The 18,071-nt window shown below is 36.8% G+C and overlaps 1 protein-coding gene across 3 annotated transcripts in view; it reads right to left on the bottom strand.

The window, feature by feature from the left end:
• Window positions 1-18,071, bottom strand: part of LOC143749267 (uncharacterized) — a 118,564-nt gene that overhangs the window by 58,063 nt on the left and 42,430 nt on the right. For 2 of the 3 annotated variants that reach the window (XM_077241811.1, XM_077241810.1), the window contains one exon: window positions 628-702. In XM_077241811.1, the coding sequence (XP_077097926.1) occupies window positions 628-702 (75 nt within the window). The remainder of the gene's footprint in view (window positions 1-627; window positions 703-18,071) is intronic. The other variant, XM_077241812.1, reaches the window with a different exon arrangement.

The following is an 18,071-nucleotide window of genomic DNA, read 5'->3' as shown; positions in this document are numbered from 1 at the left end:
CATCCCAAACCAGTTGTATTAAATGGTCATTTAAATGGTAACACAGTCACCAGATCTCAAACCAATAGAGCAGGTTTGGGATGTGTTCGGACAAATCTGCAGTAACTGTGTTATGCTGTCATGACAATATGGACCAAAATCTCTGAGGAATGTTTCCAGCACCTTGATGAATCTGTGACACGAAGAATTAAGGCAGTTTTGAAGGCAAAAGGGGGTAAAGCAGCCAGAGAGTGTATATGGCCAGTTGAGAACTAGCTTGAGTTTCTGACGACAAACTAGCCTAATTCGCCTATTATGCATCTTATGCATCAGTCTGTGATCGGTCTCGTTGGAGTTAGAGGTTGAGACTTGGTTTTTAGACCAAAAAAAAATCGTTATTCAATGTATTATTCAACAGTTAATTAAAAACTAATAGTTTGGCTCATCTTTAACAGTCAGTGCAAGAACAGGTGACCGTTTCCCTAGTAAATGGCTTCCCACAAACTCACCTAAAATGCATTACAATTAATTTAAAAACCCTTCCATAGTGAACTTTCACCTAGGCATATGTTGATGTGAGTGTATTTGTGCAAATCCTCAGAAAACATGTATTTGTGCACATAAACACAGAAAAGATGGGTGTCTTACCTGTATATGATACAGGCGCAGTCTCTGCAGGTGCCGCAGTTCTCAATGTCCTGTCCCGTTCGGTACGAGTGTCTTCTGAAACACACACAAAAAAACAATAACCAGGGGTTTTTAAAACTGTGAGCATGTCATGATGGAAGAAGGTCTACTGAAGAGAGTTATTGGTGACAGACAGCATGGATTGTTAAATTGTAGAGTACGTTTGAATCAAACTCCGTTGCGGTTCCGACGGATGTAGCTCGTGTTCGTGGCGTCCTTGATGAATGACTCTTCTGAGTGTCTGACAGTTATGTAAGAGTGACTCACAGCTAACAGGACTATACTATCATTCTGCTTAATTAAAACACTGTCCTTTTTGTGTTTTTTTTATATTGTGAATGTGAGACTGAAGGCATATTTGGAGAACAGCAAGTTTGCAATATGTTTCAAGCAGGTATTACAGACCTCTTCAGGAAGTCAACCTACAAATGGATTAGGTATAGTTGTCTCTGCACATTAAGCTGTGAGAAAGTATATTAGCATTGAAAGAATTACCCACTTTTGTTTTACAGAATATTACAGCGATGCATATATGATTTCGCACAGACGTAAGGTTGTGATAAATTAAAGCGAATCATCTCTGTGTTTAAGGTGACAGGAAGACTATATGCATGTATACGGTGTTACATACGGCGCCCGTGTCTCACGTGGGATAACAATGCTAGCCTGATTTAGCAGCTCGGCACAATGGGGACTAATTACACATCACAGATTTCCGGAATCTTCCTCCTCTCCTCTCGGCTTCTGGAATTAAAGAGCTGATGGTAATCCTGAGGCACTTGAGCAGCGCTTAAATAATCCACCGATGGGAATCAATCATAGAGAGGGTTTATCTGTTTTACCAAACATGCTATATATTTAATGCCTGCACTTTACACAAAACAACTATATTTCTACAAACAATAAATAATCTGAAAAAAAATTATACGTCAATCTATCAATCTATCTATCTATCTAATGTGGATAGATTTAACATCAAAGTAAAATGTTTTTTATGTTTTTAAAGGTCATCGGTCTAGCTCTCTTCTCACATTTAAACACACACACAGACACACACAGAGACACACACACACACACACACACACACACACACACACAAGCCAACGGGTCTCATTAAGAGCCGTTTAAAGTCTCACCTTAATTCATTCACAGGGGACAGCCTAGTCATTTGTCATTACCACAACAAAGCACCTGGGCGCACGGTACGTGTGTGTGTGTGTGTGTGTGTGTGTGTGTGTATGTGTGTGTGTGCGTGTGTGTGTGTGTGTGTGTGTGTGTGTGCGTGTGTGTGTGTGTGTGTGTGTGTGTGTGTGTGTGTGTGTGTGTGTGTGTGTGCGTCCTTTTCTGTACACGTGGGTACCGTATCACCGTGGGGACCTAAATTGAGGTCCCCATGAGGAAACAAGATTATAAATCATACAGATTGATGGGTTTTGTTTTTCTGGGGGGAAAATGTCAAAATGCAGAATGGTTTCTGTGATGGGTTTCAGGGTAGGGTTAGTGTAAGGGGACAGATTATACAGTTTGTACAGTATAAAAACCATTACTTCTATGAAGAGTACCCACAAAGCGGACCAGTGTGAGTGTGTGTGTGTGTGTGTGTGTGTGTGTGTGTGTGTGTGTGTGTGTGTGTGTGTGTGTGTGTGTGTGTGTGTGTGTGTGTGTGTGTGTGTGTGTGTGTGTGTGTGTGTGTGTGTGTGTGTGTGTGTGTGTGTGTGTGTGTGTGTGTGTGTGTGTGTGTGTGTGTGTGTGTGTGTGTGTGTGTGTGTGTGTGTGTGTGTGTGTGGCCATAATGTTAAAGTAACCAAAATAAAAGAGGAATGTAGTGAAATAATAAAAAGCCCTGACAATATAATACCTCAGAAGCCATGACCCTTTCAACGGAAAATAACAAACAAAAGATGAATCATAATATCAATGAATCATGAATAAGTTGAGTTATTGCTCATTTAAGGCTAGTACGGTGACTGGGAGGGGACATGTTCGGTTAACATTGCAGCAGTATTGTTCAATTTAAAATTCTATGTTCAGACAACACGTTGGGACAACAATTGATGCTCTGTTGTTTTTGTCTAATTCACTCAAAATCCAAAAACTAGAAAGTTGATTTGTACAGAGTAGCATCTTAATTATGGTCACTTTTGGACTGGCACGATTGACAATTTTGGCAAAGTTACTTTTTGCTCAGAAACACAACAAATGCTCGATTAAGAAATATGGAGACACCCGCCAAATGAGCAGGGGATTGATTAATGACATACTTCACAAGAACATCTGAAAATTACCCCAAGTATTCTTAGATCCGGTCTCTGCAATGACCTTTCAGTGTTAATTACTCTGAAAGAGACGCTACAGGGATTTGTGAGTAAGGTTGAATGAATTATCCGTCTTTTTTTGGTTAACTGAATACAGCTGTAGAGCAGATGTTCACACATAGAGTTACCACATAGCTTCACATAGCTGTTTTACGTACTGGTGGTCAGTTGATTGAAAAAGTTCAAATTCAAAAGAGCTTAGACATAGTCAAGCACCCATTTAATGACTACAGTACAAAATAACCACAGAGTGAAGCTTTAAGAGGGACTTTAGACACAAACTAAAAACCAACAAGAGAATCAAATTAAGTGAGAACCCATTTACACATCATAATCACATAATGCAGCGCTCCACTCCACATGCTAAAGATTCCTGAACGCATCTTTATAAAGAAGACTAATCATCTTTGATGGTGCAATTGTAATGACTCGAAATTATGCCATTATCCTCTTTCTGTTGTTTTCTGCCATGTTGCTTTCATTATGAAGAAGTTAGGCTCACACACATTTAGTAGAATAATGCATTTTCATATTTCTTGTGTTTCCACTGGTTAAAAATTATTGATTCACCCATTCAATGATCTTTTCTGTGAACAGTGATTTTGGTTCTCATCCATGAAATCATGAAATATGCATAACCTCAATGCATAATGATTTATTTTTAATGAATTTATTTCTATGAAAAGCAAAATAATTGTTCTGTTCACGCTTACAATTCAGAACATTTGTCTTTACAAGCACAAACATATTGTGTTACTTTTTTCATGCATGTTAATTTGAGTCATTTCTAAACACGCAAGCGCTTCAAGCATTTTCAGCTAAAAACAAAACTAAAATGAAGCAATTAAGTCTTTGTTTGAAATGCAACAGTGAATCTCTCTTGGGCAAGCTTGCAGAGTAAAACAAGCTCTCCAGAGTTTTCAGGCACGCTTTGAAGCTGACAGTTTATAAATAGGGGGCATCTACGAAGAAAGATGCCGATCCAAGCAGTTTATAAGTCCAGGATCAAGGCAATCTTTGTAAGTACGCTGTGTTACCCGTCTCTTGTATACGCAAATCAGATCATTATTGTTTGCGAGCTTAAAAAAAATGAAGCTTCTAAAAACAGAAGCTCAAGGATTACATCTCAGCAAAAGTTTATGGACAACCCGGGAGGCAGCACAGTTTAGAAATGGACACGTCTGAGAGTTTTGGCAAACGTATTTCTCTCTGCTCAACTGAGCCCCGGAGGAGACATGCTGTCAGGTTTGACAAACATGCAGTCAACAAGCTGACTTTTAAGTGTGATGGACAGCAATGTAATGCCACCAATGTAGTGCATCAAAACTCAGAAAATCGGGTGCTACACGTACTTTAGATAAATTGCATATACATTTGCCTGAGGGACACTGGGAATGGCATTAGAAATCACATTATATACTGTTCCAGACTGATTTCTACAACAATGTATACTCCGTACTGCATGCTATTTTTACAGTATACAACAGCATGCAATTTGGGCTTTTTATGGCACAAAATTGACATTTAGAGATGGATGCATTGCATTGTATATATAGGACTAAAGCAAATAACCTGTAGTGTGCCATTCAGTTAACCTATATGCATACAGAAAATTAGATATTAAAGGGGAGTTATAATGCCCTTGTTCAAAATTTTCACAATTGAATAAAAAAATATTTTTTTAAATATTCCCCATTGTTGCAGCTCCTCTCTTCCTAGTCTGTCAGTAACGCTCTGTTTAGTTCCTGTTTCTATGAAGCCCCTCCTTCCGAAAAGCTTAATGTGCTCTGATTGGTCAGCTGGGTCAGTGTGTTGCGATATGTCAAGAGCTTCGAGCATGATCAGGAAATGTCACGTCCCATACCATAACCGCCAGTTTCAACACCCTACTAACTCAACCAGGCCCCGCCCCTATATTTAAATGAGGAATATTGTGACGTGTTCGTTCCCAGAAGAAAACCCAAGACTACAATTTAGGCGTTTCAGGGATTTAGAAACAGTGACACTGAAATAGAGAATAACTCCCGCTGGAGTGACTGTCACTTGCCTGAGCAAAACTTGCTGTTATGAGGCTATAGTCTTGTAAGTGGTTGCCAGGGTGTTGTAATGAAATTGCTAAAATGTCCAGAGAGGCTTCCAGCCAGTTACAACTTGGTTGCTATAACTGGCCCAAGTCAAAATCCTCAAGTTTCCATGACATTCTCACTTCTTTATATTGCTCGGGACCCACAATCATGTACTGGATTTATTTCCACCCATTTTATCATGTGCCAGGCATAAATCGCTTCGAAAAATAATAGCACCTGTCCTCAACAAGATGCATGAATATAGTTACAGCTAAAGGATGTTGTTAGTCATGATGCACAGAGTCCTTTTAGCTGTGACTACATTCAAAACACTGCACGGCCTCAAGAGCCTTTTTGCTCTTCTAAATCAAACAGACTCATTAGAAATCCATGCCACAGCAAAAAGGTACCTATACATACAATCCACAGTAGTTTCCAGCTGAAATGGACACTAGTGGAAGTAAAACGCCAACAACATTAGTTTTCACATTAATTATGATTATGGGGCAGATTGTAGATTAATTAAGAATTATTTTCATCCTTTTTCCTTGCACAATAATATGTCATGATGGCCTCAAAACACTTTTATCATAGTGAGTGATTAGTAAACTAATACATTTTGACATCTGCATCACATAACCAACTCCATACATCTGGTTATTCTGATGTATTAGGGGTCATGGGGTCAAAATTCCTTGAGCTTTTGACATATAAGAGGTCATCGTACCATAAAAAGCATCGTATAAGTTTCAGAACTTAAAACTTCCTTGTTAGTCAAAACAGCTTTTATTGAAACCAGGCTCAGAAAATGACTAGTTTCAGATTTTGTCACATAATGACGTTATAGCGTGACGAAAGACCGCCTCTGCAGAACATCAACGCCTATTCTACATTATTGCCTCTTTAGCCCTGCCCACCAATTCATGCAAACACAGGATTATTTGAGCAACAAAATGATAGAGACGCCTCTGAGAATACAAGATGTTTTGCATTGTCTTCCTTGTGATTCTAACATTAAGACAGCATGGATGAACTTTAATTTGAAAGAAATTCCAGTCAGATCGAGTCAGTAAGGCACTGTTCGTATTTGCTTCATTTTACTGCGGATTCGTTTTTAAACAAGACACCCAATGGCCCAGGATTTTTTAGAGAGACTGCAAATAAAAGATGATGCAGTGTCAACTAAATTTATTTCAACAGTAATACTTGTTATAAAATTAAACTTCCGATTTCTCTTATCAATTCCTGTGTCCACATTTTAATGTGATTTTTTCAAGCTCAAGAAGATGCGAAAGAGAACTCACCTCTGTACTCGCACACTGTTGAGCACACATCTAAAGCGCACACATAGAAAGCTGCCTCTCATATAGTGCACGAATACTGAATAGAGTTCTCTTTCGCCTCTTCTTGCACTTGAACAGACAAATGCACATAAAATAATGTACAAATATATTCCCATAAACAGTCGGTTGAGAAGATAACGCATGTATATCAGTATATTGGATCCGTGCATTAGGTCATAAAAAACCTGCTGCCGTCTGTGTTTTTAATGGTAATCAAAGTCAAGTCAAGTCACCTTTATTTCTATGGCGCTTTATACAATATAGGTTGTTTCAAGGCAGCTTTACAGTGATAAAAGGAAAATGATGTATTTCCGCTGTTGTTCAGCTGCAGTTAGTTCAGTGTTGATTCAGTTCCGTTGTAAAGATTATAAATTATTAAATTAGTTTATTTCATCTATAAAGCAGTTTCATTCCTTTTTAATGAAACCATAGGTTTTTTAGGCTGCTAATTTTTGTTTTGTTTGTTAATTAATGGTTTTCAGCTGCAAGGGAATGTTTTGCAAAAAGGCACCGAATAAATATGTTTGATACAAAAAAAATATATCAAAATCAAAAAAAGCTTCTTTCTCTTTTTTTTGTACCTTATTGAAATCGAAACTGGGAATCAATCGGTATCGGAATCACTAAAATTCAAACGATACCGAACCCTACCAATCAGCATCCGAGACCAGATCTATCTTTTTTTTTTAAATACTACTGTGTAGTAAAAGTAAACCGTGTGCACTAGACTGTAAGCTGCTCTTGGTGCAGAAACCAACCGGCCACATGTTTACAGTCAGCAGCCCATGTGACACACATGCTAATGTAGCATCCTAATCTTATCCTTACTGACTTTGGTCAATCCCTCAATTGTTTTTCAGTCTGGTTTGTAAGCGTGAAATGAATGAGGGGCACTCTGAAATAAACAGATGAGGTCTAGTATCAGTCTATCACCTCACATCAGCAATCAGTGAATCATCAACCTCGGCACCTTTATTCAGTCAGCTGAGTAACAGCACATCAACCTGTTTACTTTCTGACTAATGTCAATATGATATTTACAGTGTGGATGACTTTAACGTCAATCTGAATGAGAAACTGCAAAATCATTGCTGAAAAGCGTGTTGTGTTTTGAATGCTGTGCAAGAAGTTGAAACTAGATTCAACTTTTAAAGGAATATTCCAGGTTAAATTCCATTTAAGCTCTCAACAACAACAACTGTGACATGCCGCAATTCCACAGAACTTTGACTCGTCCTTCAGTGTGTATAAGCAAACAGAAAGTGTCTGCATTGTAAGTGCACAATATCCAATGCATTTTAGTTGTTTAGTCTGTGGCAATCGACATGATAAATGCATTGGAAGCCAAAAAACAAGACATCACCAAACGAAAAACAAAACTGCATCCTCTCATCTCAAGGACACAGAAAAATTCTGGCTTGTTTAGCATCAAATATTTGAGGCCGCACTGATGAATCGTCTCTCTGGAAGCCAAGAGACTCTCTAGCTAGTGTATCACAGTTAATGCTGTAAAGATTTTTAGTTATTCGCCATTTATCAGCTGTGTTTTATTGAAAGCGTTGTACAGCACACTAATTGCAGGGACCGTCCCCTTGGAAATAAGCGCATTGCTGTAGGGCACAATGGTTATTGACCGCAGACCATAATCTCTGTGTAATCAAGTGACTGTTAATGTGCTTTACTCCATGGTTTGGCGACCAAAAGCAGTGTAATGAAATCATTTGGCGATGTGCTACAAAACAACTAACTAAACAAAATGGAAATGGATGGAACTTTCTTGGTGGCAGTTGTTGAGGAAGAAACGAGCAGTAAACGGATGCCTTTGGGGCGTGTGTGATTAATTACGGTGTCTTTACCGCCTCAGCGGGAGCATCAGTGTGTGTTTGTTTGCCCCCTAAACCACACTAACTGTTGGGTAAACATATGTCTCTGGAGTGATTTTGCTTGGACATTTAACCTTGCTTTATACAATTCAGAAAGCACTGCAAGGTGCCGTTGACTGCTGTAAACAAATGATGGATTGTTTTCTATTTGATTAATTCATTTGTTATACATTCTCACACTGCGATGCTCACAATCTGTCCACTTTCTGTTTTTTGGAACATGAAATAATGAAATGAACAAAATTTAATAATACAATGATACTATTAAATAAACAAACACCACGGTATTAAAAAAAATACTGTTTGATGATATGATTTTGACAGCATATTTAAAATAGAAGCTGGTAAATAAAAGCATGTTTAAAGTCATGTTCACACAGTCAATGACATCGAAGGTGACAATCAAATATATGCACACATTACATCACAAATAAAATGTCCCTACTACCTCACGGATATTAGATATTGGATACTAGCCAATCAGAAACATTCTGTGCCTGTCGATCAAAAGATCCAGGGTCATGGCCTATGCTTTTTAGCCAATCAATACAATCAGAAACATTCTTTGCCGTCAAAACCCGGAAGACTAATTTGCCACTAGTTCCCTCAGGATTTTCCTATGGGGTTTTATAATGGGGGTTTTCAATTTATGAGTAAAATAAGGCCTGTGGTAAACTTGACTTGACGAAACTTTGACGTTTTTTTTCTACAAGCACACACTCACACCCCAAATGGTCTTATCTAGTTCCTTATTAGAAACAAAAATAAACATAACAGCTTCAAAATTCACGTTTTTGGTATGGGTGTGTGTAATTTAAATTGTAGTACAAAACATAAAAGTATGGTCGAGTTGTTTATAACAGGCTTTATTTTAATCAGGGACGTCAATTGGGTATGGCAGGGTGAGGCGGCTGCCTGGTCAGGTCAATGCAAAGTAATGTATTTTTATTGCACGATTAACATAGTTTAATTATTACGTGTAACATATCATTTGTAAATTTTGAATTAAACAGAAAAAAAAGTAAATTAAAGCGATTCGGTTGTTATAATTGTGTCATGTTGGTTCGACGGCGATGCAAAAGTGTCTATTTATAACATGATTTTGCTGTGTTGAGTATTGTAGCCAATAACAGGCATTTCTGTTGAAAATAATGACCAGGTTTTTAAGTTACCGGTAGTGAGCACCCGCTCAGTATTGCTCAAAATGCTGAATGAGTTTGTTTGGTTAAAGGTTCTATACGAACAGAAATACTCTTATTTTAATCAACAATGCGGAGACACAATGTAAATAAATAACTAATTATGATGTTTATTGTTTAAAACTGAATTTCTTGAGCTGACAGTTTCAGTGATTGTAAAAGGAAGCGCTCTTTACTCGCTGTTTGTGTAATTTCATTCGCAATTTAAAGAAAATAATCTGTTTTTCATCCAATTTTGTGGCTTTTCCTACATACTTCAGTACAAACGTGACAAAAATAGTTGTGTAAATGTTATAATAGTGATTTGATAATGTCTAGAAAATTTATTCCCTCTACTGGTTATATTGATTTTTTTTTAATGTTTTTCATAAGCGTTAGTGTTCCTACATCGCAAAACTTATAATCAGAGCTATATTTGAGTATCACGTCGAGGGAGTAAGATTGGATGACGTCATCAGAGTTCACCAGGTGAATTGACGCCACTGATTTTAATCATAATTTTAAAAAACACTTTAAACCCTTAGGAAAATCTCGAGGGAACCAGGGGTAAATTATTCTTCTGGGTTTTGACATCATCCCTGTAACGCTCTATACATTTAATTTAAATACAGCTAAAACATTGTAAGTGAGTAAATCTTTGGTTATGCAAATTTCATTTACTGACATTCACAGAAAGCCTGCCTGAGTGTGTTTTGGCTAGTTTTGTGTATTTGTCTTTCTGATTTAGCTACTTTTGTGGACAGAATATGTGAAAGAATGCCCCCCAGTAGTTTGCTAAATCTGTAAATACCAGAAAAATGAGGGATGACCTACTGTAAAAAGGTAAATGCTTCAAAGAAAAATGAAAACGGCTGCATTACCATAGCCTAAAACAATGGCATTTTATCACATATGCATCACCAGTATCACTATGCAGCATGTGAAGCAATCCTTTTTAGATGTACTGTATCTGTATTCACTGCTCTCTGTTTCTCTTACATACCCTGAATGACTTATTTCTGACTTGAAAGAGTCACTAGCCAGATAAATAACCTCAGTGTTGTAAAGTGGATATGGGGGTGCAGGGTAATTGACTTCATACTCCTTGGCTCCTCTTATGTAAACCTGCAGTTACACCACATGACAGCCACAAGATAAACACCATTTAGGAAGTGCAAACAGGGCCTGGTGGCAATGAATCAAGCCTGAATCTATTCATCCGAACTATGGATCAATAGAGCAAACCATTTCACCAAACAGATTAAAGGGATCTGCTGTTATCACAGAGGGTAGAAGCTCAGCGGAGAAATGCAGTTTATATAATATCAATTTACAGCCAGACTGTGGCTACTAGATGAATGTCGATATTACATTTTTTTGTTTGTTTGGATATCTTGCTATTTAATGCATTTCAAAATAGGAATGCATTTGCTTGGAAAAATGTCTTGAGAGATTCTTTTTTACAATCAGAAAACAGATCATTTCAATTAAAAGACCATTACAACCAATTAGATTTAAAATGTTGGTCCCACTTTATGTTAAGTTGCTATAAGTACTATGTACTTACATTGAAACTAATAATTTGATACAAAAGACTTATTGTGTACATACATGTTTTTACATTGTACTTATATTTTAAAAATACCTGCATGTAATTACAGATGTAATTAATGTATGTAATTACATTTGTAATTTCACAGTTGACCCTTCCCTTACACCTTAACCCAACGTTAAACCGACCCATACCACCACACCTGACCCTAACCTTACCCGTATCACATCTCAATAGCAGCACAAGTGTTTTACAATACAACATGAACACAATAAGTACATTTTACATATTTTTCAATGTAAGTACATAGTACTTAAAGCCACTTAATATAAAGTGGGACCAAAATGTTTAATGCAAGAAGTAAAAAAAAATAAAAAATTGGGGGGAAAAAAACCTAGTTGAAAAATTATCAAGGAAATCTTCCACATTGTTTTTCACAAAATAAACTAAATGAAGAGTGATATTTAATGACTGAATGTGCAATTTTACATAACCAATAAATACATTACAAATAATGTATTATGAATAATGTATGTACAATCATATTTTATATAAACATTATATATATATATATATATATATGTATATATATATATATATATATATATATATATATATATAGTATATACACATATATATATATACAATTCACACACATATACATATTTTTCATATATATACACTGTATATGCATGTAGATATATATTGTTTTACTCATAATAAATAATTATATTGACAGATATACATAAACATACACACACAAACACATATATAACTTGTGAAGGAAATGAACATGACAGCATTTATATCACAACATCCTCAGTCCTCAAATGCTGGTTTGTCATTTCGGGGAACTGTAAGCTGGTCGAGCGGCCATTGAAATGAATATCTGTGCAAGCATAGCATTTCAAAGGAGGGAGAGAGAGAGAGAGAGAGAGAGAGAGTTTCCTAATATGCAGGTGTTAACTTTGAAATGCTAACTCTGAGCCTGTGTCCTGCTGAGATCTAGACTACAGCACACTGAGTCATGTTTAGCGGGTGGGAGGGAGAGTGTCAAACGGAGGGCTGTTTATCGCTCTCAAACAAAACACACTCACAGAACCAGCTATTGGTATTTTCAAGGAGAAAACAAACAAAAATGTAGTGCTAAAAGAGTACATAATGATTATTTTAAAAAATCACTGGCTACTTCAGTAAGAGTCAAGTCTGATCTTAGTCAAATGTAATGGGAATCAAAAGTCTGAGACCACATGCTTCAATTTTGCATTCAAATTCAAACATTTCAAATGGTAACACTTTACAATAAGGTTATTGTATTAACTAACCCAGGTTGCATTAACTAACAATGACCAATACATTTGTTATACTATTTATTCATCTTTATTAATGTTAGTTAATAAAAAATACATCTCTTCATGTTATAATAATATTAACAGAGCCAAAGTATTAATGTATTAGTAAATGTTGTAATTAACATTAGTTGACCACATTAGTTATATTAGCATATATTAATCTTAGTTAATGTTAACAAATGGAACCTTATAGTAAAGTGTTATCAATTTCAATTAAAATAACTGAAAATTCTACATTAATAATTGACATTATCAACCCCTGATGATATGACATGTTCTCCAGGATGACTGCCTTCAATAAAACATTTGACCGTCCATACAAAATGATTTAAAGCTAAAGTTTGCCATTTTAGTGCATCATTTCAAACATTTCATCTTAACTTTACCTTATAATTTTTGTATATTTTTTCTAATACTTTCTGCTCAGGTATGAAAGAGCAATGTAGTCTCAGACACGTTCTTCTTCAATGCATTTCTACAACGTTTCTGAAAAAATCTAAACATCGCACGCGTACAGAACGCTGACCACATTTCCAGATGGGTGAATTATGTTACCCAAACAAAATTATCCATTAAACCTCACATTTGTGCTCGATTACATCTGACAGCAGCGGCGTCTGATTATCCAATCTGTTCTGCTGGCCGCTCCAGAACTCTGATGGCTGAGTAAGCCAGGAGCTTTAGAGGTATCAGGAGCCTCGCTGATCCACGGCCTTGTTTGTGTTCTCTGACGTGGCTCGAATGAGCCGCACTCCGGGCTCGGATAACAGCCTCCTCACCCACCACCATCTGTGTTGATGTAAAATAACCCTGGATCGACTGATCCCGGATCAGTTTCCTCCTCTTGATTCCGTTAGGACTGAGGTTGAGGGAACTGATCCTGGACTAGGCCTTATGGTCCAAAAATGCAAAAGCCCCAAAGGTGTGGGAGGTAAAAACAAGAAAGGAACACTCTGTAGCACACAACAACATTTAATGACGGTGGTGAACACTCACTCAATTCAAATTTCTGTCATGACCACTCTCGGATTGTTTGGCATGGTAATGGATATGACAATGTTGTTTGGTCCTGGCGGAATAGATCTGATATCTACAAGTAGAGACTTGCTACTGCCAATACACACACTGCTATACACTCTGCTTTTAGTATGTAAGACATGGTGCTGCTGTACAATAAAGCATACATGAATTACCCATAGCAGATCTATACAGGTGGAGCTGGGGAAGGTGGAGGGTTTCTTAAAGCGCTGCAACTGCTACAGCAAATGCTGACCAAGTATTTAAGGTTGTTTGATTGGCTACTGATACAGCAGGAACCAATCAGCTTGCCATATAGAGAATAATGTGATTGCAGGCAGACGGAGTTAAGAATCTATCAGCCTGAACCATCTAGAGTTTCATAACAGAACTTTGTATTTGAACACAATTGGCAAAATCGTAAGATATTGTAGGAAACAAAATTAATGGTCTATTGGACAGAATATGACTCCTAATTTTAAATGACTAATATAAAGGTAGAATGCATGGAAAACTTGCTAAACCTGACATTAAACTAGAAAGACTATCCATGGAAAAGGAGGACTAAGTTATACACAGTAGTGAGTGTGAAAATGTGCAGTAATTTCAACAAAAATAGCTCAAGCTGTGTTTGGTCACGCATTACAAATGACTAAAAAACACAGTTTTCTTTTCATTCTACCTTTTCTAAGACTCCTGATAGACATTCTCAATGTTATTACAAAAATAGGAGTCACAAACAAAGCAAGCAAGCAATACACACAGCAATTAGGAGTTAATTTTGCACATTACATTTGAGCATTCTCAAAGGAACAAGAAAGTGGTAATTCTCAGGCCTTCATCAGCTACTACAAACAACTTTGTGTGCATTATAGGCCGCATGAAGCAAACTGCCTCAAATGATCCACACTTAAAATCATTACTTTCTAAGGCTTTTTCCACTACAATAAAATTTTGGATTTACATTCTTTTGAAATTCAGTTGAGGACTCGTGTTGAGTCAGGTTTCACGCTTTTAATTTCTGAAAGGGGGTTAGCATTGCTTTTAACCTGGGTTTATGAAGCCTTGCTCCAGTATAAATAATGCGCTTTATACAGTCACAGAATCTAATATGAGGTGCACATACAGTAAACAGTTATTTTTTTCAGATGGACAAGCAGCAGTTATACATTCAGAGTATTTCCATAGCTTACATACCGTTAACATGAAAAGATTAAAATCAACAATTCAACATGAAATAAAAATTGATCATTTTTACATTTGCTACTTAACTCTATAATTTACTCACCCTCATTTCAAATCTTTCTTTCCTCCATGGAGCATAAAAGATGTTCTTCATTTTTTTGTTTTCCATATAACATGCAGGTAATTTACCCTGTCAAGCTCTAAAGAGGAAAAAAGTAGTCCATATGACTTTTATATTCTCTCTTCTGAAGTCATATAAAAAGCTGTATGCATTGAAGATGTGATTTACTGAAAATCGTCACATCCATCATACCTTTTAAATCTTTTAAACATTTCCGCATATCCAACCTTACTTGCAATCGGTTCATCACTTCTTGTGCCAAACAAAGACAGAAAGTCAGGTTTTGAACAACATGAGAGTAAGTAACTGATGAAAGGATTTAAATTGTTCTGTGAACTAACCAATGAATTGTTGTTTGAACGTAAAGTGCTACAGGATTTCTATTGGTCTCCAAGTGAGTCTGTTTGCACATGTTTTGCATATGTTGGTATATTTAAATGTGACAGCATGTTGATATCTGCCTCTGTTTGTATTGCATGGTCGTTCAAGAAAAAAAAAGAGATTCCCTTCGCTGTCCACAGAGCTGTGTTATCTCTTGAGCACTGTCCCACTTCTGCATGCTGTAAATACCCTCGCAAATACAAGAAAATGCCCTAATGTAGGCCATAGTGTCTTCTGGAAGCCTTCTCTTAAGCCAGTCATGTCTGAACCGGGGCAGAGTCGGCTGAGTGACTTTAGCTCTACTGTTCTAGTTGTGAGTTCTGATATTCACCGTCATACATTTACTGACATGAAGTCGATAAGACATGTAAGTTGCTTTTTCAAGCTACCCAGAGGAGTTAATTCACTGGCGTACCAAAACTAATTGAAAAGAAGAAAACCTGTTGCTTTTCTGTAAAATACTTGGATGCAACAATCAATATACGCCTAACTGGTCAAAGTTTCACATTTTGTGCCAACCACGAGAATGCATGCTTAAAAATCGACAAAAGGGAAGGTAAAAAAAAACAGTTCCAGTGGAGTCGCTTTAACCCGCGGACTAAAAAATTGATTCCGCCCAATTCCGTGGGCTCTAAACTGGTTCAAGGATTGAAAACAAAAAACAGATATGAACAATTTTTTAACAGGAACATAAATAAGCAATCCGGTCAAATATATTTGACTACCTCTGGAAGAGGTCGAAAGTGGACAAGCTCAAAAAGTTGTAGACCCCGTTTACACCTGTACTTAGTGTCGTCCACTTGTGATCCGATCGACCAAAACGAATCTTAATACCAGGTGTAAACAGAGCCAATGACACTCTCCTGGATCAATGTCCTTTGTTGCTTGTGTAACAAAATACTAATCAACCAATCATAGTCTTCTGATTGTATGGGTATTGTAGAGTTAGAATTATGATTGTTTGATAAGAATGTTGTTCAGTGAATGTTGATTAGGGAATATGATTGTAAAAATAGCAAACAACCCACAGACCACATAGCATGGGTGACTTGCAACATCAAGTCAGTAGACAAGTCAGAATGTCAGTAGCTTCTGAAATAGCCTGCAATCCGACTTTACAACTACAGCAGCAAATACCAATGCTTTGAAATAAAAAATTAGATCATTTTTGAAGAATGGGAAAATTCCATGTTTCTGCATCATGACATGTCATTTCACTTCAGTTAGTTCTGAAAAAAATAAAAATGTTACAAAACACTATGCATGTTATTTTTCCACATACGAAACAAATAGCTTATAAAACAGCAGCTTATATAAGATATAAATAAACAACAAAGATCAAGCCAGTAAGTGCCAAAAAGAACACAGAGCCACTATCTGAGATCTGAGTGCACGGTCTGTCCGTCATTAGTATGCCACAGACATGAATTTTTAAAGGATTTCAGCCCATTGCTTTTTATCTTTGAAATTGAATTTTTGCTGCAAGAATGAAATTGGTGCCGTTTTCCTTTCAGAAACTATCCTCATCAGTGAGTAACCCTACCTCATAACAGATACGTGATATAAAAAAAGTCTTAATATGCTTTCATGATGCCATCATACCATAATTATTTTCATTTGTTATTTGTATTAACAAAAGTATTTGTAATTTGTAAAAATAAATTTTCAGTTGTGTTTAAGCTGTGTCTGACAGGGCACAGCAGAGCTGAACGTTTTTTTCATAGTTCATAGCCCGTGAACAGCTGATGGCTGATAATGAGGCTAAGGATTTTGTTTTGATTAATTTTGCAATAACGTGAAAGATTTACACATGCATAATAAGAATATCGCCAATTATGCTGTTAAAATGTGTTCTATAATATATGTTAGCAAATGTAACTTCATGAATTGTTCAGTTTAGTTAACTCAAATAAACTATTCCAAATTATTTCTTAAACATGTCTTGATGTCACTGTGTGCAATACATTTAAAATTGTAAAATTAAAATTTTCTTGATCTTTTTTGTTGGGACTGCATTTGTTAGCCATGACTACAAGTACAGAAATGAGGGAAATCCATATGCGCGCACACACACACACACACACACACACACACACACACACACACACACACACACACACACACACACACACACACACACACACACACACACACACACACACACACACACACACACACACACACACACACACACATAAAAAAAAGTAGTTCCTTTTTCTTTCTTGAAAAGGCTTAATTTAATATAGTTGATAGACAATCGTTTTCTTAATATAATTAAGTTTATGGAACATTTTTATTTTATGTGAGTAGAGCAATAAAACTGAGATGATGTCTCTCAAAGTAGCGTCTCTCCAAATGGCAAACACTCTGAAAGATCGAATTTGCTTTCACACATCCTACTTAAGACTTTCCAAAGTTAAAGTTGTTGGCACATTCTTTATAGTCTAAATAAACCTGGAAAGTTGTTCAGCAAGACGACAAGCTAAAAGGTAAACGGTCATATCCCTCAGTGATGAAATTTTTGAGCTCAGAGCAGAGGTTTGGAACATTTTCCTGCTGTTTATGTCTGTAGGATTGAAAATAATCCAAGATCATTTGCTTTGCAACACATTTACTTTACTGTTTTCCACCCCCTCTTTCTACCACAAGGACCATTTGGATTTCCCAAAGGCAGAAAGGGGCTGAAAGAGATCAAGGCCTGTAGGCCTAGATGTGTGTACTTCGGTGGTCTATGAATTGTCACACCTTTAGTACAATGGGGGAAGTTTTAACTATATGATTGGTCAGTTTGAATGTCTCACAGTTGGGTTTTAGTCACCTGGTCAGGGAAAGGATAAAAGAAGAATGTAACTGTTGCTCTGCCTCTTTTATGTCTCTGGGTCCCCTTTCTTGGGGCTCTCTCTCTCTCTCTCTCTCTCTCTCTCTCTCTCTCTCTCTCTCTCTCTCTCTCTCTCTCTCTCTCTCTCTCTCTCTCTCTCTCTCTCTCTCTCTCTCTCGTAACATTTTACATAT

The sequence above is a fragment of the Siphateles boraxobius genome, unplaced genomic scaffold (genome assembly GCF_051911475.1).
Source record: "Siphateles boraxobius isolate OS27281-9 unplaced genomic scaffold, OSU_SipBor_1 24, whole genome shotgun sequence".
NCBI lineage: Eukaryota > Metazoa > Chordata > Actinopteri > Cypriniformes > Leuciscidae > Siphateles > Siphateles boraxobius.
The sequence above is the reverse complement of the archived record's forward strand: the minus strand, read 5'-3'. Positions and strand labels throughout refer to the sequence as shown.